A 27,151-nucleotide genomic window follows, 5' to 3' on the forward strand; every position below is an offset into this window, starting at 1 on the left:
TCATTATCCCTCAGTTCGCCTAGTGATGTGGCAACTTGAGATAGCTGCTTTGTGAGCATTTCTAGTGCAGCCCTCTGCTCCCTCTGGACTTCCCGCATGAGGGCACTCGTTTTTTACGCTGGGAAGAAACGATCCAAAAATATCATTCGGAATTCCGCCCAGGTTCTGATTGAGTTTTCTGGAAGTCTTGACAGCCACACTCCAGCATCTCCCTTCAAGATGAAGGGAATAGCCTTCAGCCTATAATCTTCCGACGTGGATCCAGTTGGAACGGGTTGGATATCACAAGATCGGCAGAATTCCTCCAGGAAGGCGTACGGACATTCTTTCGAGAGGCCGTAAAAGTGGGACAAGACGGCCAGGTGTAAAAGCGATGGCATGGGTGGGCTCCCTCTCGTCATGGGCGTGCAGAGGTCCAATTCCAGAATCGTTGTCGATGTGGGCCATCTCCTCTTCTGCTTGCTTAAGTGGTGGCTTTGGTGGTGTATTCTGCTCTCCTTCTTCTCCGCCGATTTGTTGCTCAGCGGCTGCTGCTAAGGCGACTCTGTAACGGGTTGTTACAACTCCGTCCTCCTGAACTCTCCACTGAGCGTTCGTGTTTTGAGCGCGAACGGGTTGGTCCAGTGTTTACCACGATAGTACCTGTTCATAAACGGAAGGAGAAACCAATTAAAAAGAACCCTATTTACCAATTCAACCACGCCCTTATTTTATAAATAATAACACTCTCAATCTCAACTCCTCTTTGTAGTGCATAGACATCACATCCGCCACAACCGGAAATCAAAGATGTACGGGACAATGTCCGCTGAGATGACGGTTGATGTACCGGCAACTGAAGCGTGGAAGCTCTACGGCACTCTACAGCTCCCCAAAGTGGCGGAGGAAGCCAACTCCGACTCTATCAGCCGGGTCGACGTCGTCCAAGGGGACGGCGGCGCCGGAACCATTCTCGAGGTCGTTTTCTGTCCAGGTACCATCCACATTCAGTTCAATCAACTTCCGCTATATTTATGTAATTATCCTAATTAATTTAATTGATTAATTGAGCAGGGATGGGAGGGGGAATGAAGTCGTTCAAGGAGAAATTCATGGTGGTGGATAACAAGAAGCGTGTGAAGGAGGCAGAGGTTGTGGAAGGTGGATTTCTGGATCTAGGGTTCACGTTGTATCGTATGAGATTCAATGTGATAGAGGTGGAGGGAAACGAGAAGCAGTGTATAACTCGATCTACGATCGAGTACGAGCTTAAAGAAGAAGCTGCAGCTAATGTTGAAATTGCTTCCATTAAACCATTCATTGGCCTCATGATACTTTGTGCTAAGTATTTGCTCCGCAACAATGACAATTGATCAACTATAGCCGCAACAATGACAATTGATCTACTATTAACTTGGGACTGCGTGTTTTACTTTCATGTTTGCTAAAATATATTTCTATCCTCCTACTATATATCTCTGTATTTCATTTTATCTTTTTCCATGCTTTTAATAACAACAATCAATATGAATCTACATATTTTATCAACTCATAAATATGTAATCTTGAAAAAGCTGCCACAAGAAAATCCTGCTCCCTACGTTAGCTATTAAAAGTTACACTTTATCCGCCACGAATTTTAAAAAATGTTAATAGAAAGTGAATTGAAAATATTAATGAAATGGGAGTCATACTCTTTGATACGCTCGGTTTTTGCACTATTTTAGGGCCTTTATTTGGTCCATTTTGAGTATCAATGTTGCATTACATGTCCAATAATTACATATGTTATCTATTTTGGTATTTTGACGTGTTTTGTGAGAAATGTGCAAATTTGAGCCTAAAAAGATAGCTAAAACTCGAAGATGAAAATCTGGAGCATTCGACCCGCCCAGCGGACCGCTGGCGGCCAACGATTGTTGAACAAATAGCAGTCTGCTTCGAAAAAGTTGTGCTGAAAAGACTAGTTCAAGACATAATTGTAACACACCAAATCAGGGTTTAGTTGGAAAATTCCTTTCTACACAAATTTGTCAATTTAGGCTGAAATTCTTATAATTTGTGCACAACACTGAATGTTATTTTATATAGAATTGGGGTTACACAAGTATCACGTCAGTAAGATTGAGCAAGAAAATAGAATTAAATCGGAAATTATATAGCGTATACAATAGAAGGGAGAAATGTACATTTTGCATAAAAAATGCTATGTATATTTTTATCGCCAAAACTCTTCGAGAGGCACGATTTTTTTAGGTTTGTAAAATTTTGTTTACTACAATCAAGACAATTATACATGGAATCATCTAGAAAGAATATGCATGATCAAAATAGTGCCATTTGTCATTTACTATTCATAATTAATTAAATAATGTGGCTCTTGCTATAAAATCAAATATAGCTACTAGCCTACTATTCACCCCACTTTGGAGAATCAACCGATTAGTAATCAAAGGAGGAAGAAGAAGTTGCAATCTATGAAAGTTTCACTTAATTTGTGTTGACGCTTTGAACCAGTCGAACCAACGTATGGTTATCAAGGTAGGGCTCTCTTTTATCCTATTTTTCTTTTATTTGAAACTTATGATAGGTTATGAGGTAAAAATTTTCCGACCTCGTTGGTTGTCAAATTAGGTGTGTGTTACGTTTTGAGTTTATCTATCAATCCTTGTCAGTAGACGTCGGAAACATAAGTTTTTCCATTGAACTAAATTGAGTTGAACCTATGTATGATTTTGGGTATGAACTGACTATCTTAGTGCATTAATCCATGAATCTTAATTGGTCAAATTGTTGTTGAAAATGAATAATATATCTTATTTAGTGACTAAAATAAATTTATTAGAATTTATAATGGTCATTTGATATATTTTGGAAAATTGATTGGAATATTGAAGTGAAAGATCATTTTTTGAGTAAGGAATTGAATATGGTAATGACTAATAACTAAGTGTGATTATGTGAGTGGATTAACCATAGAAATAAGACTAGAATTGATGATTGAAGCATATTCTAACGATTGCAAATAATTGAGATTAAAGAAATTTAGTTGATAAGGTTAATGAGTTTTATTTATAAGATTTGGTAAAAGAAATATGATTTAGAATGACTATGGATATTAAACTAAATTTGAGGATTTACTAAGTAAGATTAGTAATTACGGAGTATAAAGTACCTAGTGGAAATAGTAACTTAGAATTTGATTAAGGGAATAAAAGACATGAAACAAACATGGAATGGATAGATAAAATGAGTAGTATATGGAATGCATTTAATTGATCTTGAAATTTATCTGTGATTATTAATATTTTTAAATTAGTATTAAGTTGACGAACATAAAACTGTGAATAGTAATAGAATATTTGGTGATTTTTTTTATTGGAGGATTTAATTAGGAGTAATTACTGCAATCTATATATATATATATATATATATTGTTAGGGTTTGTATGCTAGAAATCACCTTTCGAGTGATTGAATACTGTAAAACTCTAATTATTCTTTTCCAAGTAATGCAACGGATTATTTTTGTCATAATGTTGTTATGTTTTACATTTAATGGATGTTTATGGCATATTTAAATGTATAAGCAAACATAATAAAGTCTAAGTCTTTGTTTTAGTAGACCGGTTGTGGGCTGCGCTCAATTTAAGGTACGCGGTCAGTTCTGAACAAAGAAAAATAATAATTTCTCAACCTAGATAGTCCTAGACTACCTATCGTGAAAGGTTGCAATGTCAGTCCGATTATTTCTAAGTCTTATTGAAATAAGATGGCGTTGGTGTGGTATAGCACTGAATGGATCTAACAGCAAGACGAGTCTTTATGTTATCTACTGAAAGACGAGGTCTTGATAAATAATTTCTTAATCAATGTACGTTGGCATTGAGCATACGATATTGAGTATCTACTATTTTGACTTACCAAAGGTGTTGGTTTTTCGTCACCCAACGATCCAGGTATATTGGGTAGTGGTGATCATTATCTAGCGGTGCTAGGATTGCTATTATGTTGAATCATGCGCGAGGAGAGTCTCGTTTGATAACATCCACAAGAGGAGCTCGAAACGAGGTTTTATTATTCGGAACCTAGCTAGTTGGACTTTAATTACTGTATGAATAATAAATAAGAGTTTCTTGCTAAGTCCACTCTTGGAGATTAAAAATATGTTAATTAATTAATCACATAGCAGACATTAATTAATTAATGGATGTTTCTATTTTAAGCGCGGGAAATGAATTAAACAAATTAAAGGAAACCCGGAATAGTTGTAATTTCGGATTTGGAAAGGCAGTGCAATATTACTTCTGTAGTGGCTGCTCGTAATATTCCAATATAAGCTTGTTTTAAATTGTGGGTTCAATTTAATTAGTAAAAAGCTAATTGGATGAGGCCATGTCCAAATTCTTCCTTAGATCCCTGACTGGGCCCAATATGCGACTTAATATAAATAGGAGAATAAAGGAGACAGAAGACAACTTTTTCATTATTGTTTTTACTCAAATTTTCGTCCCCCCTTATCCTAGAGGGAGTCAAAATTTTGCTCTCCTTCCATGAGCAGAATTCTGTCTGTCTTCTTTATTTAAGTCCTAGTATTCTGGTGAGATTTGCCCACACAAATATCAGTTTACAGTCCGGGACACCAGTCAGAAGATCCGAGGTCCAGTACTCAAGATCTTCGACTCTCAAGAGAATCAACGAGGTAATTTGGCTAACTCCGTAGTAAGCATGTTTTAGGAATTATTTGTACTAAAGCATGTTTAAATTCAAGTTATGAGCATGATACATGTGATAATTATGTGAATAGAATTTATCTAAATAATCTGCTAAATAGATCAGTTTATGTGATCCGTTACAAGCGCAACGCTTCCGCTGCCAACCCCTTCAATTGGTATCAGAGCCAGTCTTTAGCTATGATTATTTGGATCTAAATTTTGCGAAATTCATGTATGCATGTATTAATTGATTGCGAAGTATGTTCTTGGTGACCGAGACCGCAAACCCTAGGCGGCTCTCGCCCGAAGCTTCGACGAGGCGCTGGCGCGGTGTGGCGGTTCGACCGAGAACTTGCCGAGACGCCGAGCCCCAACCCTAGGCGGAAGGTCCGGCGCCACCCGACGGAAAGCCTGGCCGAGAGCGTCGCGCTTGTGCCCAAGACACTGGCTCGGGCAGAGGGAGGAGCTGGAGCGAGATGGACCGAGACGGGCGGTCGGAGCTTCTGGCCGAGAGCTCGTGCCGCCCGACGGATCATCAGACCGAGACGGGCGCTCACTGCAGGCCGAGAGGAGCCGCGCCACCGCGCACGCTCCTGGCCGAGATGCCTGCGACACCCGACGAGCCGTTGGTCGAGACGCTGGTGGGCCACCTGCGCGCCGGTGGCTGTGACGCTGCGTGCGTCGTGGTCCGATGATGAACTCGTCGGATCTTCGTCGTTCATCGTTCATGCACATCTTGATCGATGAGATAACGATGAAAGATTATTTTAATGATTATTTAATTCATTAATTAAAAGATATCATTAAAATATTATTATTTAATGGAAATAAAATCTTTTTGGAAGATTTACCTAGATTTGGCTAACTCCGTAGTAAGCATGTTTTAGGAATTATTTGTACTAAAGCATGTTTAAATTCAAGTTATGAGCATGATACATGTGATAATTATGCGAATAGAATTTATCTAAATAATCTGCTAAATAGATCAGTTTATGTGATCCGTTACAAGCGCAACGCTTCCGCTGCCAACCCCTTCAATTGGTATCAGAGCCAGTCTTTAGCTATGATTATTTGGATCTAAATTTTGCGAAATTCATGTATGCATGTATTAATTGATTGCGAAGTATGTTCTTGGTGACCGAGACCGCAAACCCTAGGCGGCTCTCGCCCGAAGCTTCGACGAGGCGCTGGCGCGGTGTGGCGGTTCGACCGAGAACTTGCCGAGACGCCGAGCCCCAACCCTAGGCGGAAGGTCCGGCGCCACCCGACGGAAAGCCTGGCCGAGAGCGTCGCGCTTGTGCCCAAGACACTGGCTCGGGCAGAGGGAGGAGCTGGAGCGAGATGGACCGAGACGGGCGGTCGGAGCTTCTGGCCGAGAGCTCGTGCCGCCCGACGGATCATCAGACCGAGACGGGCGCTCACTGCAGGCCGAGAGGAGCCGCGCCACCGCGCACGCTCCTGGCCGAGATGCCTGCGACACCCGACGAGCCGTTGGTCGAGACGCTGGTGGGCCACCTGCGCGCCGGTGGCTGTGACGCTGCGTGCGTCGTGGTCCGATGATGAACTCGTCGGATCTTCGTCGTTCATCGTTCATGCACATCTTGATCGATGAGATAACGATGAAAGATTATTTTAATGATTATTTAATTCATTAATTAAAAGATATCATTAAAATATTATTATTTAATGGAAATAAAATCTTTTTGGAAGATTTACCTAGATTTTATGAATATTTTTATTATTATCTATATCTATGGAAATAAATAATATTATTTTATTCCTAGATGATATGGATGAGAATAATTTAATAGTTTCCTAATATTTTCCTAATATTTATATATCTAGAATCCTAATTAGGATAGATATGTATGAATACATTAAATAATATAATTTCTCTTCCTAATCTTGAACATGGAAATAATTTGTATTTAATATTTCATGTCTAATTAAGAATTAAATACTTTGTTTATTTTAGATATATCTTATAGAAGACATGAACAAGAATTAAATTCTAGAATAATTATTTTCCTAAGATGAGATAATAAAATACATTATCAGATTTAATTATCCAGTCAATTAAATACTAATAGAATTTAATTAAGCCTTTTTCCTCCTTAAGGCTAAGGATAATTGAATAAAAACCATAACCCAAAATATCTATGCTATAATTACGAACTCAACGTTTGTATATGGTCTCCATCAATTGGTATGCAATTTATGAAGCTTTTTTCTAATATTATCGTCACCTGCTCTGTGAGGACAATAATCCTAAGAAAATAGCGAGTTCGTAAGGGCGGACTTCTCAAATATAAATAGTATGAACTAGAATGTGGTTTCCAATATTATCGCCACCTGCTTTGTGAGGATAATAATCCTAAGAAACTACGAGATTCAGAAGTTCACACAGAATTTATGAGATAGCTTGATCTTGTTAGCAGCACATAAGCATTGTTATGTGAGTGTGTTGTAGGAATGAGATTCTGTAATGCTAAATTCGGTGGTCTTGTTTAGGCAACATTAGGCGGCCATGCCACTCTGTGTCTCTGGACTATTCGTCGATGATTGTGATCAGTAAAATTGTAAGATTTTAATGCGTATTGACCTCCTCTGGAGGGTACAAAATTTTAATTTTGCAGTTGTAAGATTTTGAAAAGTTTTATGGTTAATCTTATCAAACTTCTTACATAAGTTTATGACAAATAAGTTAAAACTCTGTTTTGTAATGCAAATCAAATCCACAAAATGTCATTCTATATCCTCTTTCTGCAATTCTTAAAGAAAGTAAACTCGAGGGCCAAAATTACATAGAATGGAAACAAAATTTGGACATCGTTCTTACAGCTGAAGAGTACAACTTTGTGCTCACAACCCCGCGACCTCCAGTGCCGGCGGCTAACGCTGCGGCCGGAGTCAGAGATGCACACAAACGGTGGCATAAGGTGAATGAGATGGCTAAGTGCTACATGTTCGCTTCTATGTCTTCAGTACTCAAGCATCCGCATTCTTCCATAGAAACTACCGCCGAGATCATGCAGAATCTCAAGGATTTTTTGGTACTCAGAATCGAACGGCCAAGTCTCAAGCCTTTCGGAGTATCATGTCGATGACAATGAAGGAAGGCTCCTCTGTGAGGGACCATGTTCTCGAGATGATGGGCAACCTCAACCAAATTGAGGTTTTGGGAGGGACGATCGATCCCTAGTCCCAGGTAACAATTATCCTTTAAAGTCTTCCCCCTAGCTTCCAGCAGTTCAAGCTCAATTTCGAGATGAACAAAAGGAATTACACCTTGGCACAACTGTTGACTGAACTTCAGTCGGCAGAGGACCTTATGGTTCAGGCTAAGGCTGCCATGATGACTTCGGCGCCTCGTTCATCTGGCTTCAAGCCTAGCAAAGGAAAAAGGCAGGCACCGAACTCAGAATCGGGCAAAGTGGCTAAGGGAAAGAAGAAGAAGAGGGCTAACAAGAAGCCCACGGGGAAGTGTTTCAAGTGTGGAGAGAAGGGGCATTGGAAGCCAGACTGTCCTAAAAAGGGCAAGGCTACAGGTATGCACCAAGCTCTAGTAGTCGAGTCATGTTTGGCTTCGACATCTACATGCACTTGGGTTATTGACACATGAGCAACTGATCATATTTGTTTTGATCCTGACTTAATGCAGGTGACAAGACGGCTACATGATCGTGAGATCGAAGTCCAGCTGGGCGATGCTATAAAAGTGACGGCCGTTGCAGTGGGAGACATTTATTTGCATTTTAGTAATGATAGATTTTTGATTTTGAAGAATGTTTTGTTGATACCTACTTTTAGAAGAAATTTAATTTCAGTTTATAAATTAGTTTTTGATGGATATTCGATTTCTTTTAATGACAATTGCGTTATTAAGAAAGATGGTTCTTATATCTGTGGTGGTATCATGGAAAACGATCTGTACACAATCACATCTACACAATATAATAATCGCAAATTAGAACTCAATACAACATCGAAAATTTCAAAGAAACGAAAAGAACCTTCAAGTTCAATGAACGAAACGTACTTATGGCACTTTAGACTTGGTCATGCCAATGAAAGAGGATCTATTCTCTTGTTCAACAAGATCTTATTAAAGGTCTAGAGGAGGAACCCTTTCATAAGTGTGAGTCATGCTTAGAATGCAAGATGATCAAGAGGCCTTTTTCAGGCTAAGGGCAATAGGGCCAAGGAAGTACTTGAGCTCGTTCATTCCGATGTATGTGGACCAATGTCTACTGAAGCAAGAGGTGGTTTTCGATACTTCATCACATTCATTGATGACTTCTCAAAAATTGGATGCGTCTAATTGATGACCCACAAGTCAGAGTCTTTTGACAAGTTCAAGAACTTTAAGGCTCAAGTGGAGAAGTATCATGGTAAGAGTATCAAATGCCTGCGATCTGATCGTGGAGGCGAATACCTCAGTGCTGAGTTTTTGGACTACTTATCGGAGTCGGGAATTCAATCCCAATTGACTGTGCCGGGCACGTCCCAGCAGAACGGCGCGGCTGAAAGAAGGAACATGACCTTGTTAAACATGGTCCGATCGATGATGAGTTATGCACGGCTACCTACTTCATTTTGGGGACATGCCTTGTTTTCTGCAAGCCATATATTAGACAACTTACCGTCAAAATCTGTAACACCCGACTTTTTCTACCCTTTTTATTTGTTCTTGTAGTGAAATCGTTTGTGCACCTGAAAAATTCTTGCCTTTTTGTTTCGTTAGTCGAGAGAAGAATTTTATATTTGGACCTATTACAATTATTCTTTTACAAGTCCAATTATTTTTTTTTCTTGAGTAAGCCCACCTAGTTTTGAACCCAAGTCAATTTTATTATTTCTACAAATCAGTTATGGAAGGGAGATTTAATAGTAGTATCTTAAGAGACGGATATACATGAAACCGCTGCAGATAATCTTTCCACCAACAATTAAGATCCACTCTTCCAAAAATATAGCAACAAGTATGTCCCACGTTTTCACAATCTATCACCCACTTTCTTCAAAAAATAAATATCTAGAGAGAGGTATGGGAGTGAACGTCTGTAACGAGAATGATTAGTAAAGATGAGTTCTTGGATTCCCAAAGCTTGAGATAGAGAAGTTGCTGTACAATCTTCGGAGAATTGTATTTGAAAAGATGAGGAAAAAGGCGAGGGTGGTGCTAGAGTTTCACGACGGTGATGACAGTGGCTCAGGCATCGCTGAAATTTTGTTGAGAAGAGAGGGAACGCAACAGCGAGACCAAAGATTTGAATGAGGGTTGGGGCGGCCGAGTTCCGGCAAGGACGACGGTGGCAGCAACCCGTTTGAAGGAGCTGCTCGATGGCGAGCTCACTGGACTGTAGTGACAGCGGAGTTCGCGACATCAGCGGCAATGATCGACGGAGGAGAAACTTCTCTGATCGAACAACAACGAGCAGCAGCAGCGCAGCAGGCTGTCCCGGCGGTCTCAGCGGCTGCAGCGGGGCGGCAACGATTCCGACAGCGGCGCGGAGGAGAGGCAAAGGCGGACAACAACTGATCCTTGACCGTGGCGGCGGTGATCGATTAAAGGCGGTGTATCGGTGGCCGAAAGAGAAGGCGGTGCGGCGAACTCACCTCCGTGACTACCACGGCAGAGGTACTGCAAATTTCAGTGAAAGGAAGATGAGCGCAACGGAGTCCAACGTCGAGAGTTTGAGAGAAAGAGAGAAAGAAAAGAGGAAGAGGAATGGAGGCACCGTCAATTTCCCTCAAGTAGGATTCTGTTTGGAAAAAAGGATGAAAGGAAAGGGACGATGGAGTATTTTATGAGGTATTCTTTTTTTAATGTTTTAGGCCATATGATTAAATCAAGAAAGTGACCGATTCTATCAAATTAAAGAAATAAGTTGGGGATGTTATTAGGGAATTAAAGTTTGGGCCGGAGTACATTAAATCAATGGATGATTTCACGCACGCTTTTCAAGAACGAAATGGAGCACAAGTTAAAGCTTTAAACGAATGAGGTGGGCTTTCGAACTAAATACTTTTAAGAGCTTTAGTTTTAATATATTGATTCGAGTATCATTTTATGTGACAAAATTCCTTTTAATTGAGATTGCAAGTATTATTAATTTTATTCGATGATGATGTGATTTATGTGCTTAAAGTGAAAGTGATGTTATGTGATATACGTGTTGATTTAGCGAGTGCTTTGTGATTTGCTCGACTTGTTGATGTGATGTGAGATGATACTCGACCTTGACAGAGAAAAATGATTTTATGTTTCAAATACGTTTTTGAGGAAAATAAAGTTTGCAAAGGGAATATCATGCCATGTGTTTGTTTTGAGAAATGTCTATCTGTTTGTTTAGCAAGGGAGTTGTCCCTACTAGACCTATTGAAATCGAATTCGGGTCTGACTAGGGAGTGAGTCCCTACTCAGGCTAGTGTACACCCCGTAGATCGTGCGCTATCTCTTTGAGTTGGTCGGTCTAGTGGCTTGGAATGTGGCCACATTCCTTGTCATGTATGTTCAGATATGGTATGGTGATGTTGATATTGATGATGTTGAGGTTGATGGTGATGATGATGTTGGTGAAATGTTTTAGTGACTCGGGCCCTTTCAAAGTTGAAACCCCGAGGTCACTCGTTAATGGCATGATAAATAATTTTTATAAAATGTTTTCGGCATGAGTCCACTGAGTGCATCAAGTACTCAGCCCTGCATGTGTTTTCTCTATGTGCAGATTGAGCTGTGACGAGTGCGGTGGGTGTTGAGCATAAAAGTGAAGAATGTCTATCAAATGTCTAGAATATGTTGTGTCTTCATACATAGCATTATTCTACTCTCGAAATGCTTCCGCTGAATGTTGTTTCTTTTGAGTTTATGTATTGTTGAGATATAATCCATTTGAGTTCTCAATTGTTGAGATGATACTCTGATTTTTATTCAAGCTATTCCCGTTTGTTTCGAGCTATGGTCGAGTTGTGTTGTTTTCCCCCTTTCTTCCCCGCTTCTTTAATCCTCCCCTAGTCGCGATCAACCGTGTTTTCTATCCTTAGAAAATGCGAGCGTGACAAAATCCGTACCTACTACTCCTTATGAGTTGTGGACTGGTCGCAAGCCCAATCTAGCACATCTCAAGATTTGGGGTTGCCCGGCTCATGTATTGGAAAAGGATCCAACTAAGCTAGGATCAAGGACAGAGGTATGTTTGTTTATAGGATACCCCAAAGGAACGAAAGGTTATGAATTCTTTAGTCTCCGAGATAAGAAAGTTATTGTGAGTACTCACGCAACATTCTTAGAGGAAGACTATGTAATGAATCATAAACCCAGCAGTGAAGTGGCTCTTGAAGAGCTAACTTCTGTCACAAATTCCATTAACCAAGAACAAGTACCAAGTGTACAAACAATTCCTGAAACTTCAACTTCTACTCCAAGTATTGTATTGCCGCGTCGCAGTGGGAGGGTCTCTAATGAGCCCGATAGATACATTGGTTTGGGGGAATCTATGGATCACTCCTCGGACAGCAATGTATTAGATCCCTGGATCTTTGCAGAGGCGCTGGCGGATATCGATCATTGCGAATGGGTGAAAGCAACGGATTCAGAACTACAATCTATGATAGACAAAGTCATCTACGATTTATCCGTCCTACCCGAAGGCTGTACTGCCATTGGGAGTAAATTGATATATAAACGTAAACGTGGAACCGATGGACGAGTTAAAGTCTTTAAGGCAAGACTAGTGGCTAAGGGGTATACCCAAAAGAAAGGTGTCGATTATGACGAGACCTTCTCCCCGGTGGCCATGCTCAAATCGATCCGTATACTATTGTCTATAGTAGCTTATATAGATTGGGATGTATGGCAGATGGACGTTAAGACTGCGTTCTTGAACGGTAGTCTTGAGGAGACCATCTACATGGAACAACCCGAAGGATATGCCATAAAGGGCAAGGAACACATGGTTTGGAAGCTTAAGAAGGCTATTTATGGCCTTAAGCAAGCATCTAGATCGTGGAACCAATGTTTCGATCAAACTGTTCGAAAGTTTGGATTCGAAAAGTGCCCAAATGAAAGCTTCGTTTATAAGAAGATTGAAAAGGAGAATGTGGTGTTCTTAGTTTTATAAGCAGATGACATTCTTCTTATTAGAAACAATAAAAAAGATGTTGTCATCAGTACGAACTTGGTTATCAAACCAGTTCGAGATGAAGGATATGGGAGACGCAGGACACATCCTCGGGATCAAGGTTCTTCGGAATCGAGAAAAGAAGATGTTGTGCTTATCTCAAGAACCTTACATCAACACAGTACTTAGTCGTTTTAGCATGCAGGACGCCAAGAAAGGTTTCTTACCTTTGAGACATGGCATCCATTTATCTCAAGAGATGTTCCCTAAAACGCCGTCTGAGATAGAAGCAATGAGAAGGATTCTATATGCTTCGGCGGTTGGAAAGCTCATGTATGCTATGCTTTGTACAAGACCCGATATTTGCTTTGCCGTTGGCATGGTAGCAAGATATCAGTCCAATCCGGGCCAAGGACATTGGACTGCCGTAAAGAACATACTCAAGTACCTTAAACGGACTAAAGACTATGCTCTAGTTTACAATGCAGTCGAGCTCTGTCCTTTGGGATATACTGACTCAGATTTTCAAGCTGATCAGGACTCGAGAAAATCTACTTCAGGATTTGTGTTCACCTTAGGAGATGGAGCCGTAATTTGGAAGAGTGTGAAGCAGAAATGCATCGTGGACTCAACCATAGAAGCCGAGTATGTGGCCGCTTCGGAGGCTGCAACAGAGGCAGTATGGTTCAAGAACTTCCTTATGGATTTAGGTGTGGTTTCAAATCTGCCCAAGAGCATCACTATTTATTGTGACAACTCTGGTGCTGTGGCAAACTCGAAAGAACCAAGAGCTCGCCAAACACATGTTCTTGCATCCATGGGAGTTCGAATTTTTAAGAGTTCCCGACGAATCGCATCAATCCTTGCTTCTACCGTTTGATTTTTGATTCAAGAAGGTATAACTAAAATCTTTTCCTCATCTTCTCCATTGAAACCTTGTTCTTGATTCTCTCAGGCATATACTGAGTGTAGGAATCTTAGATCGCATAATTAATCGGTGGGAATTTGTGTTCGTAAAAGAACAATTGTGAATATGCGATTTTGAATGAATATGTGTGAAGTTTGAATGAATCATTGATGAATGATGTGTGATTATATGAGAACATGATTGTGAGAACCTTTTTAAGAATGATTGTGTGTGGGAAAAAAAATTGTGCTGGGATGAATGAGGAAGAAACCCTAATTTCAAAATTGTGAAGCCTGAAACTGTGGTGTTCGGACAGTGGATTCCGACGTGTGTTTGACCAACCAAACGATCGATTTTTGACACAAAATTTTAAATGAGTAAACTTCAAAGTGTTTTATGTGTTGTGTGTGAATTTCAGCCCTTTTTGACGAAAGATGAATGTTTAATAAATTTTTGAAATTGACTGCGCAATTCTGCCAGAAACTTGTATTCTCGCCCAGAAAGTTTCGTTTTCTCTTTGAACGACCAATTGGCCTCCTTTTGATGTGAATTTTGAACTAGATGAAAGTTTAAGTGTCTTCTGAGTTGTGTGAAAATTTCAGCCTCATTGGACATCGGATGACTTTTTGGTGAATTTTTCAATCGAACTGCATAGTGCTGCCAGAATTTTTGTGTTCCAACCAGAGAGTTGCATTATTGTTATGACTGACCAAATGACGTGATTTTGGTGTGAAATTTTAACTGGATGAACTTGAATGTGTCTACTGTGTTGTGACCAAATATTAGCTTCATATGAGGTCGGATGGATTTTTGGTGATTTTTACAAACCAACCGCGCAGTTCTGCCAGATTTGTTGTTATGTGGAAATATCACTTGTTGCCAAGTTTGAGTGAATTATATGATGCATGTATGATTTAGGAATGTATCCTATGACGTGATTATGTGTGACACGTTGAGAAATATTATGGCATGTTTTCCTTATGTTGATATTCGGATGGGTAATTTAAGAGAATGATAAAAGGAACGATAGGACATGCATGATAATGTGAATTGATGGAAGGCTGATTTGTATTGTGGTTTGGCAAGGGTTTTTGTGTGTACGTGAGCACAAGGAACGAGGGTTGCCTTAAGTGGATATGGAATTGTTTAAGCAAACAAGGTGGGCTTTCTTTTTCAAATCTCTTTATTTTCCGAAAATATGTTGTGGTGTTATAAGGGTTGTTTAACTGTTTTGTCATGCTATGATGTTTTGTTTATGAGATTGTTGCCTGATGCCTAGTTCGTCTGAGCTTGCTCCGTTAGGCTATATGATTGTGTTGTGAAACGAATTCGGGTCTGAGTAGGGCCACAAACCCTATCAGGCTGTGTACACTGGTGGGATCGTGAGCCGTCCTTGCTAGTCGGCCGGTCTCATGGGCGAATAGTGTGGCCACACTTTCGTCGCACTGTGATATGATGATTGTGATTGATGGATCGATGAGAAAGTGGGGAGAATAATTGTCTAGCCAGAGTTTGAAATATTTTTGTGTTCTCGTGATATTTCTTAACTGCACATAAAACTCGAGATCACTGGTATAGATGACATAACTGTATAAAATGTTTTTGGCATGAGTCCATTGAGTACAACAAGTACTCAGCCCTGCATATGTTTTCCCTATGTGCAGGTTGAGCGGGATGTTGCGGTGGATGTTGAGTCGGCCTAGGAAATGTTGGATGCGTTGTGTCTTCATACATAGGCGTCATCCTTGACTATCTTTGAAACCTTATTCCCGCTGCTGTATTTTTGAACTATGCCTCAAGACCTTAATTTTATTTCATTTTATTTAACCCTTTTTTTTTATAGTGATGCTCCCGTCTTTGTCGGGTAATTTCAATAAATTGTTTAATTAATCATAGAATAAATGCCAATCTCTGCAGTTGCTACCACGTAACATGCATGTTAAAAATTTGTACACAAAGTTATGTACTTAGCCATGTATGATAATAATAATATTATCATAATTTATATCCTTTTTTATTCTAGGTGGGTTAGATAGACCACGACGAATTCAAAGATATTAGACAAAAATAATAAATTCATGGGCCGACTAATAAACATAAACTTCCTAGCCCGTTTGTCCATTATTCTAGGTGGGTTAGATAGACCACAGGGAATTCATGTTTTTGGAAAAAAATAATAAATTCATGGGCTGAATAATAAACATAAATTTCCTAGCCTGTTTGTCCATACTATATTTTTTGGTAAGTAATATTTAGTTATATTATAATCCAAAATTGTCAAAGTATTAGATGCAAGTGGTACCATGATAAAGATTCGAATCGATTAGATATATGCATCACATCAATGAGGAGTAATGACAAATTAATCCGACCTAACTTCACATTCCTCCACGTACCCAACTAATTTTCCTAACACTGAATTTAGAGTAAAACAAAGTAAATCAATTAGTAGTATAATTCTTATAATCTCAACACAAATATAGGGAGTAATTAAATTGAATTTAGTGTTTCTGGTATTAAATGATCATTTGAAGGACATGAAAAATGAAGTTAGGTATATCAGTTATTTTTCACTTTTCACCAATCCAAAAACCGCATGCGACACGCGGCTGAGCAGAGCCGCTTCCAGCTCCTTCCCCAGCTGCGCCGCCCCTAGCATAACCATCCTGATCGACCTTAGGTCGAAGTTATCCACCAGCGGAATTATTAGTAACATAGATGTTTCATATTTTTATTAGTGCGATGGTTGAATTTGTCGCAGAATTATTTCACCTATGAAACATAATCAATTATGTCTTCAACTAGTCTTTTCAAGTGATGTTTCAAAACTAATAAAGATGATTTTTATATTTCTACGGCCGAGGGCTATATTAGTAAATTCTATGTAATTAAAGATTGAAATAGTGTTGCACATATTATTATCACTGAATTTTTCATGATAATAAAACAGTCATTTTCAGCCATAATTCAACGGGCCATTTCCCATTAAACGAGTCACACAGAAAATTTAACCAACAAATCAAACACTATATTGGGCCGTTGAATGCTCTATGAATGCCCCTATTTACCAATTCAACCACGCCCTTATTTTATAAATAATAACCCTCTCAATCTCAACTCATCTTTGTAGTGCATAGACATCACATCTGCCGCAACCGGAAATCGAAGATGTGCGGAACAATGTCCGCTGAGATGACGGTTGATGTACCGGTAACCGAAGCGTGGAAGCTCTACGGCACTCTACAGCTCCCCAATGTGGCGGAGAAAGCCAGCTCCGACTTTATCAGCCGGGTCGACGTCGTCCAAGGGGACGGCGGCGCCGGAACCATTCTCGAGGTCGTTTTCCGTCCAGGTACTATCCACATTCAGTTCAATCAACTTCCGCTAGATTTATGTAATTATTAATTAATTGATTAACTGAGCAGGGATGGGAGGGGGAATGAAGTCGTTCAAGGAGAAATTCGTGGTGGTGGATAACGAGAAGCGTGTGAAGGAGGCCAGATGTTGTGGAAGGAGGATTTCTGGATCTAGGTGCTGGGGTTTGGAGCCCCTTGCACAGCGGAAGACATGCATAAACAAATAAATCAGATCTACAGATCTATTTGACCGATTATGGGATTAATTAACTACATGTTAAACACAGAAATTGCATCCAACAACGCACATAATTCATGTAAATGGAATTAAAACCTAAAACATGGATTCCTACGGTTTGGAATTACCGAACTGATTCTCCAAAGAATCGTCGATTGCTTGCGCCTTCTCCACGTGATGTTCTTCGTACTCAACCAAGAATCTTCTAATCTGTGTCCCAAACTCAGATAATGACCTTTGGGTGGGCAAAGCTTGTCATAATCGAAAAGGGCTTGACTAGAAAGAAGACAGAATATCAGTTTTCTCAAAAACCGATTTTTCGCCCACTCCCACGGGGGAGCACGAAAATTAACACTTAATTCATTAATAATCTCCTTTCTAATCTCCTTTTATATTGAGTTATAATGGGCCAGATTAGGGATCCATGGAGGTTGGACTTGGGCCAAACTTGTTGGACTTTTACTAATTAAATTGAGCTCCAATTTAATTTAAATCCAAACAGAATATTATTATCATCCAATATAGTATAATATATTGACTGCCCGTCCAATCCCAAATTACGAGTAATCCGGGCTTTACCTCTTTAATTTATTATTTCCCGTGTTTAAGATATAAATATCCATTAATTAATTCAAGTCTGCTATTTGACTTTAATTAATTAATATCTTTTTCCAAAAGTTGTCTAGTTCAAAATCTTTATTTATTATTCTGGATAAATTCCAACCGGCCAGGTTTCTGAATAATAAAACCTTTTTCGAACACCTTTTGAGGATATTATCAAACTGGACTCACACAGCACACGGTTCATTGCAATAATAATACTAGCACCTCTAGACATTGATCACCACTACCCAAGATACCGGGATTCTTGGATTGCGAAAAATCCGCACCATTTGATAAATCAAAGTAGTGCATAATCAATGTCGTATGCTCAATGTTATGTCAACAATGATTAAGAAATAACAATCACCGAGACCTCGTCTTTCAGTAAATAGCAAGAAAGACTTATCTCAACTGTTAGATCCTTCAGTGCTATACCACACCAGTGTCGTTTATTTCCTAAGGTAAGGAAACATGCGGACTGACACTGCAACCTTTCACGATAGGTAGCCAAAGCCTATCTAGGTTGTGAAATTCTATTTCTCTTCTACAAAGGACCGACTGCGTCACCTTCTGTGAACGTTGTTCACGACCAGGTTACTATGTTGAAGAATTAGACTTGTTTGCTTCTTATACATTTAAATGTTTGAGAAACATCTTATAAATGCTTAAGCAAACACCAATGCGATAAAATTAATTCTTCTCGCATTGGGTTAAAAGTGGATTGTAGAGTTTATTGTATACAAGCAATTCTATCCGTGCAACATGCTCGAAATATGGTTTTCAGTATACCAATCCTAACAATCTCCCACTTATACTCAAAATCATGCTTTCGAGTATACCCACTGCCAAAACTCTCCCACTTATACTCTAAGCAGGTCTCGAACCATGATACATCGAACTACCGCACTTTTCACCTCATGTGTAAAACATGTTGCCATATAGGCATTTTGTGAAAAGTTCTGCCAGGTTGTTCTCTGATGATATCTTGGAAACCATAACGTCTTGCTGCGCAATTAATCCTTAAATAATTTCATACTTCATCTCTATGTGATTGCTTAGCTTTATCAGATCGTGTTTCCCTCGAGTTAGACACATGGGTAGAGTAATCATAACAAAATATAATACTCATAGGCATACTCGGATTCACGGTCAAAGCTATTAGGAAATTACTGAGATTAACAACTACCTTAGTAGTTTCTGATGAAACCACACTCGTAATTTTAATGATAGAGTCTGTGATGTAATCACACTTCTTCATGACTCAGTTTTCAACTCCTAACGTTAACACATAGTCAGAGGATAACTCGATCATCAATAAATTATAAAATCGAGTCGATGTAACCTAAAGGACATAACATGGATGTCTGGTAAACTAGAGCATACCGTTTAGTCTTCTTCAAGTACTATAGTATATTCTTTACCCAATCCAATGTCCTTGGCCATGGCTAAAATGATATCATGCTTCTATGCCAACGACAAAGCTAATATCTAACTTAATACATCATAGCATATATGAGACTTCCAATTATGGAACTTGTCTCATTCTTCTTGATCTCATTCAATGTCAAAAAACACTTGACTAGAGACAAAATTATTCCGTCTAGAAAAAGAAAACCTTTTTCTTGGAATTTTCAATGCTAAAGTGTCTGTGTAGATGTAGGATTCTTGAAGAAAACATACATTCTTTTTCTAGCAATCTAATGACATAGATGCTTAGAATGTAACTAGATTATCTTAAATCCATCATCATTAAACTGGGTAGACGACCAGTTTCCTACGCTAGATAACCCTCTTAGTTGTTTATCAACTTTTATAGATGTCATCATCGTAGAGTACTAAGAATACCAAATATAGTGCACTTTCAACTTTCTTGCCCTGTATTACATAACCATTAAGATGTCCATGCAGATGATCTCCTCAAGACTCCTACTTAAAGAAAACTGTCTTGACAATCATAGTACATACATCCTAATTTATGTAGGCTACAATAGACAATATACAGATCGACTTAGGCAAAAATGGCAGGCGAGAATATAATTCTCTCTGGGTATAACCATTTGCCATTATTCTAGCCTTTTGAGATCCATGCTTACACTTGCAGGTCCACTAGCTCCCACTGACTGAAATAGTCTATGGGTAGTATCATAAGTCTTGCAAACATTCTTGTCTATTTAAGATTGTTATTCAGAATCTATCATCTTATCAAGAATGATTATCTGAATAAGTCATTGCATCCTTGTAGTTACAGGGATTATGTTCAAGTTGATCTAAGACTGAGTCTTAAGACTCTTTTAGACCCATGAACTTATTATGTTCGCAAAGAACGCTCCCACTACGACACGACTCTTACAATCTTAGGTACAAACGTTGATTTTCGTAGTGCATAAGTTTCTAATGGTATGACTTCTTGGTTAAGATGGAAAATAGATATTCTCATTATCTTGAGAATTATCATACTTGTTAGGCTTGTAGTTCTTCACATAATCTTCATCAAAGAATCTAGTATTCGTGTAAACAAACACATTCTTGCCATAAAGATTATAAAACATGTACCTTTCCTATCATTTGGGACAACCTTAAAACATACCTCAGTACACAACTCCAATTACTTGGATACCTTTTCCAAAACATGTCTTGGAATAACTCCACACCTTGAGATGTGCTGGACAAAACTTACCTCTAGTCCACAACTCGTGTGTTGTAGAAGGTACTGATGTTATGGTAGTTTCTTTAAGGTATAACTCGTTGTTTCCAACGTATATCCCATCAATGATAAGGTGTTATTGAGTAAAACTGTTCACTTATCTTCGAGAGACTTCGATATCTTCTTATATGACCATCCCATTCTTTAGAAGAATGCTTGGAGTAGTCAACTATGATTTAACTCCCACTACTGATCTTAACTCATTGCTCGTCTCCTATGGTATAAACCATTAAGACTTGCTAGTCTTTCTATGTCGCACCTCTATAAGTATTCTGAATCCCTTGAACCACCAAAAGATTCTAACTTATTGTGCATCAACCAGACTTACCTGACTTTCAAGCTATTTAACAAGTAAGCTGTTAAAATCTCGATAGTCACTTGAGTTAGACAAAATCAGTTTGAACAATTACTAAGTACTTTCTTGGCCTTATGATTAAGTATTATAAATACTTTATCATACATTGTTTAAGAAGTTGAACTGTCGTGTTAAACTCAATCTTTTTGCATTAATATTGTTTAGATACTATGATGTATAATTTATTTTTCTATGGTACTATGATAGATATTCGATCCACATTTCTCATAGATATTCGATCCACATTTCTCAATAATGCAAGCATTGTAAAATGAAATTGAACATCGTAATAGAAACTGAATATAAATTTATTCTAAACAAGACTGTACCAATAAAACAAAATCTCTAACTTCAAAACAAAACAATAAAGTGAGCATAAATAAATAGCTCCCAGTGCAACAATTGCCCAACTGGATGTAGATCTCTCCTTTAGAAGTTGCATTGTTATCTAAGCCATTGTCCTTCTATATAAGAGGTCAATCCGACTTACAATGCATCTTCTCTTTGCCTTTTCACCAAATTTTTCTTGCCTTTCTTGCTTTCAGCAGGCATTGATGACAATTCAGCTCTTCACTCTTTCCATTGCTAGTCTTCTGTTCGATTGAACTAAGACATAGGAAAGATGCAGCCTTAATGAATTCGTCAACTATCATGTTATCTTCCTCCAAAAGTAATAAAGTGAATACAATGCTGAAGGTTTCCAACTTTTCAGTAACAACCTTCTTGTACTCACTTCTTATTAGATTTGGCGATGAACTGAGTATAGAAACTATTTGAGTAACTGAATCAGAAGATTCATCAAAACTTTCTATCTCTTTTGGATGTTCCAATAGAATCTGGACAACGTCCTCATTGGATATTCCTTTATCATCGGTATACACCAAGACTTCTCTCACTACTTAAAAGAAAGTAGTTTGACCTTCTTCCTCAAAGAACTTATCGAGTACATGAATAAAATGCATTCTCAAACTTTCTTTGTAGAATTTTGTCGAGGAAATGGAGGACATAAATTAGTGAGTACAAACTTAAAGTTTTCAGCAATGAGAATCTTATCCATTTAATATTTCCAGTCTACTTAATTTTGGCCTTCGAGTTTGATTTCTTTAAGGTTCGCAGACATTATTAAGAATTTGGCTGAGAAGAAATAAAACTATTTATCACATACTATGCTTAATACATAATCGCAAACAACCACAAAACAATTTATGTATCTCGCAACAGTGAAAACCAAAATAAGTACGCCTCTAAGGAGGTCATACAAATTCGGATTCTAACAATTTCCTGGTCACAATACCGACGAATAGTCCAGAGACCACTAAGAAGGCATGGCCGCCAAATATTGCCTAAGCTTTAACCATAAATATTAGCATCTAAGAATTTCATTTCTGTTTTGATACTCCTTCTAGGGAAGGTCGCACACCACTAACAAAATTCCATAGCTATCTTATAAATATGTTTAAACACATGAACTTGCAATTTCGTAGGATTATGGCTCCCACTAGGGTGGGTCGCGATAATATTAGAAACATGCTTCCAGTTTAAACAATTTACCGTTAAGAAGTCTAATCTTATGAACTTGCTATTTCGTAGGATTATTGCTCCCACAAAGGTGGGTCGCGATAATATTAGAAACTTCTTCATATATAGACCAATTTATGGAGACCATATACAACGCACAGTTGTAATTATCGCTTAGTCATTTTAAACATGGTTTTTGCATAATTATCACATAAGTAGATGAGGCAGACAATCCACTTAAAACAGATAATCACCAAATAAACAGATAAATCCATTTAATAATATGATAATTAATCTCACTGGATAATTATTGAAATTATTTAATAAATCTAGGGAGATTTAATTAAATAATTAATTCCTTATCTTATCCAAAATAGGAATTTCGGATTTGATACGATTTATTTGGATAATGACTATCCAAATTAATTTAGGATTATTCTAGATTTTACAAGGATAAAATCAAATCCTAAAATTCAAGATAAAACTGACCTTGGATTATCATTATCTAAATCTTACCAGGATATTTCAGGATAAAAACAAATTTCTCCAAATCCATAAGACGAAGATAAAATCCAATCACTCTAAGATTTAAGAAAATCTTAAGTTATTTAGAATAAGAAACTAGAATATATCATATCTATTAGGATTTATTCTAGATAAAATTAACTTTATCAAAATCCAATTAGATTAGGATTATCTTGTATTATCTTTATCCAAATTTATCTAGGATATTTTCTAAATAGAAATAAATCTATTTATATCCATAAAATTAGGATAAACTATAATTAATATTAATTAATTCAACTAGGATTTAACTAGATAGAACTAAATCTATCTTAAATCCAAAAGATAATAACAATACTGGATTAATAATTATCTAAATCTTTTAAGATATATTCTAGATAGATATAAATCTATCAATATCTATAAGATATAGATAAATTTAATTATCTAAATCTACTAGGATATTTTCTAAATAGAATTAATTCTATAAATATCCACAAGAAAAACATGGATTTTAATTGTCCAAATCTACTAAGATATATTCTAGATAGATATAAATCTATCAATATCTACAAGATATGGTTAAACATAATTAAAATTTATCTTAGTCTATCTGGGATTCACCATGATAGAATAAACTCTGTCTTAATCCACATGACGTAAATAAATTCAATTACTATCATCCAAATTCATCTAGGAATTCTCTAGATATAATTAAATATATCTAAATCCATAAAATAAGGATAAAATCCAAATATAATTAATTCATTATTTAGTCTATCTAGGACTTATTCACATAGAATTAAATCTATATAAATCCATAAGACAAAATAAAATATTTATTGTTATCCAAATTTATCTAGGATTTATCTAGATAGAAATTAATCTATCTAAATCCATAAAATAAGGATAAATATCTCATTAATTCATACTTTAATTAAATATTAAATTTTTGATAATCCAAGTAAATATGTATTCAAATCATATTCTAATTCATATCTTGAAACTTATCCAAAATTAATTCCTAGGGTTTAGAAACTCTAACTAATTTTGAATTATTCCAAAACTAATTCCAAGGGTTAGGAAACACTAATTAATTTTGAAAACTTTGTTGAGTCCGGGAGACCACCGCAGCCATGGCTCCCACTCAATTCGAACCCCCTCGCAATTGCTGATCGGAACTCCACCGTCGCAGCACTTCGAACAGCCCTATTCGCACAGCTTGGCTAAGTTCCCAGTTCGGCCAGCCTACTGCGCTGCTGCTGCTTCTGCTGCCGCCAGCGTTGCTGCGTCGTCGTCACTTGTGCGACGTCGTCTCTGCAGCCGCCTTGCTGCAGCGTTGCTGTCCGTCTGCTGATCTCCGATGCCGTTCTTGTCCCCGTCGGATCGGCGCTGCTTCTGCCTCGGTGTAGTCGCTGCATCAGCGACGTTGTCACCGCAGAAAGCCCAGCCGAATTCTCGACCATGAACAGCCATCAAAGACAGCCGCCGCCATCGTGAATTCACGTTACCAAATCACAATTGAATTAAGTGATTGAAACAATCGATCCATGTAATCATTACAATAAAAGACAAATCAATTTAGATTACATATATGGGAATTAATTCTCCCAAATAACCGAACGCAACTCTTCGTCATTCATTGTTCATACCATCAAAATAAAAAAAACAACGAACACGCCACGAAGAAAATCATGCATTCAAGCAATTCATAACATGAAATTAATCCACATAATCAGAGCCAAAAATTGGCTCTGATACCAATTGCTGGGGTTTGGAGCCCCTTGCACAGCGGAAGACATGCATAAACAAATAAATCAGATCTACAGATCTATTTGACCGATTATGGGATTAATTAACTACATGTTAAACACAGAAATTGCATCCAACAACGTACATAATTCATGTAAAATGAATTAAAACCTAAAACATGAATTCCTACGGTTTAGAATTACCGATCTGATTCTCCAAAGAATCGTCGATTGCTTGCGCCTTCTCCACGTGATGTTCTTCGTACTCAACCAAGAATCTTCTAATCTGTATCCCGAACTCAGATAATGACCTTTGGGTGGGCAAAGCTTGTCATAATCGAAAAGGGCTTGACTGGAAAGAAGACAGAATATCAGTTTTCTCAAAAACCGATTTTTCGCCCACTCCCACGGGGGAGCACGAAAAGTAACACTTAATTCATTAATAATCTCCTTTCTAATATCCTTTTATATTGAGTTATAATGGGCCAGATTAGGGATCCATGGAGGTTGGACTTGGGCCAAACCTGTTGGACTTTTACTAATTAAATTGAGCCCCAATTTAATTTAAATCCAAACAGAATATTATTATCATCCACTATAGTATAATATATTGACTGCCCGTCCAATCCCAAATTACGAGTAATCCGGGCTTTACCTCTTTAATTTATTATTTCTCGTGTTTAAGATATAAATATCCATTAATTAATTCAAGTCTGCTATTTGACTTTAATTAATTAATATCTTTTTCCAAAAGTTGTCTAGTTCAAAATCTTTATTTATTATTCTGGATAAATTCCAACCGGCCGGGTTTCTGAATAATAAAACCTTTTTCGAACTCCTCTTGAGGATATTATCAAACTGGACTCACACAGCACACGATTCATTGCAATAACAATACTAGCACCTCAAGACATTGATCACCACTACCCAAGATACCGGGATTCTTAGATTGCGAAAAATCCGCACCATTTGATAAATCAAAGTAGTGCATAATCAATGTCGTATGCTCAATGTTATGTCAACAATGATTAAGAAATAACAATCACCGAGACCTCGTCTTTCAGTAAATAGCAAGAAAGACTTATCTCAACTGTTAGATCCTTCAGTGCTATACCACACCAGTGTCGTTTATTTCCTAAGGTAAGGAAACATGCGGACTGACACTGCAACCTTTCACGATAGTTAGCCAAAGCCTATCTAGGTTGTGAAATTCTATTTCTCTTCTACAAAGGACCGACTGCGTCACCTTCTGTGAACGTTATTCACGACCAGGTTACTATGTTGAAGAATTAGACTTGTTTGCTTCTTATACATTTAAATGTTTGAGAAACATCTTATAAATGCTTAAGCAAACACCAATGCGATAAAATTAATTCTTCTCGCATTGGGTTAAAAGTGGATTGTAGAGTTTATTGTATACAAGCAATTCTATCCGTGCAACATGCTCGAAATATGGTTTTCAGTATACCAATCCTAACAATAGGGTTCACGCTGTATCGTATGAGATTCAATGTGATAGAGGTGGAGGGAAACGAGAAGCAGTGTATAACTCGATCTACGATCGAGTACGAGCTCAAAGAAGAAGCTGCGGCTAATGGTGAAATCGCTTCCATTAAACCATACATTGGCCTCATGCTGCTCTGTGCTAAGTATTTGCTCCGCAACAATGACAATTGATCAACTATAGCCGCAACAATGACAATTGATCTACTATTAACTTGGGACTGCGTGTTTTACTTTCATGTTTGCTAAAATAAATTTCTATCCTCCTACTATATATCTCTGTATTTCATTTTCTCTTTTTCCATGCTTTTAATAAAAACAATCAATATGAATCTACATATTTTATCAACTCATAACTATGAAATCTTGAAAAAGCTGCCACAAGAAAATCCTACTCCCTACGTTAGCTATTGAAAGTCACACTTTATCCCCCACGAATTTTTAAAAATGTTAATAGAAAGTGAATTGAAAATATTAACAAAATGGGAGTCATACTCTTTGATATGCTCGGTTTTTGCACTATTTTATGGCCTTTATTTGGTCCATTTTGAGTATCAATGTTGCATTACATGTCCAATAATTATATATTTTATCTATTTTGGTATTTTGACGTGTTTTGTGAGAAATGTGCAAATTTGAGCCTAAAAAGATAGCTAAAACTCAAAGATGAAAATCTGGAGCATTCGACCCGGCCAGCGGACCGCTGGAGGCCAACGATTGTTGAACAAATAGCAGTCCACTTCGAAAAAGTTGTGCTGAAAAGACTAGTTCACGACATAATTGTAACACCCCAAATTAGGGTTTAGTTGGAAAATTCCTTTCTACCCAAATTTGTCAATTTAGGCTGAAATTTTTATAATTTGTGCACAACACTGAATGTTATTTTATATAGAATT

General features: G+C 37.8%; 1 protein-coding gene and 1 long non-coding RNA gene across 2 annotated transcripts; both read left to right on the forward strand.

Annotated features, from left to right (window-relative positions):
• Positions 1 to 796: 796 nt before the first annotated feature.
• LOC121766469 (norbelladine synthase-like) lies at positions 797 to 26,529 on the forward strand. Its single transcript, XM_042162751.1, has 4 exons — positions 797 to 973; positions 1,054 to 1,140; positions 17,237 to 17,254; positions 26,236 to 26,529. The coding sequence occupies exons 1-4, from the start codon at positions 802 to 804 to the stop codon at positions 26,427 to 26,429; spliced, it is 471 nt and encodes a 156-aa protein (XP_042018685.1). The 5' UTR covers positions 797 to 801; the 3' UTR covers positions 26,430 to 26,529.
• On the forward strand, positions 9,704 to 15,435 carry LOC121766487. The gene is made up of 3 exons (XR_006042994.1): positions 9,704 to 10,508; positions 10,601 to 10,701; positions 15,388 to 15,435. It is a non-coding gene; the product is annotated as an uncharacterized LOC121766487 (long non-coding RNA).
• Positions 26,530 to 27,151: the final 622 nt, after the last annotated feature.

Source organism: Salvia splendens, chromosome 15 (genome assembly GCF_004379255.2).
Source record: "Salvia splendens isolate huo1 chromosome 15, SspV2, whole genome shotgun sequence".
Lineage (NCBI taxonomy): Eukaryota > Viridiplantae > Streptophyta > Magnoliopsida > Lamiales > Lamiaceae > Salvia > Salvia splendens.

Excerpts from the sequence above, each read along its gene's own strand:
- LOC121766469 (XM_042162751.1), top strand. The coding sequence starts at position 802 with ATGTCCGCTGAGATGACGGTTGATGTACCGGCAACTGAAGCGTGGAAG. Across the intron at positions 974-1,053 it reads CGAGGTCGTTTTCTGTCCAG|GGATGGGAGGGGGAATGAAG; the intron begins GTACCATCCACA and ends TTAATTGAGCAG.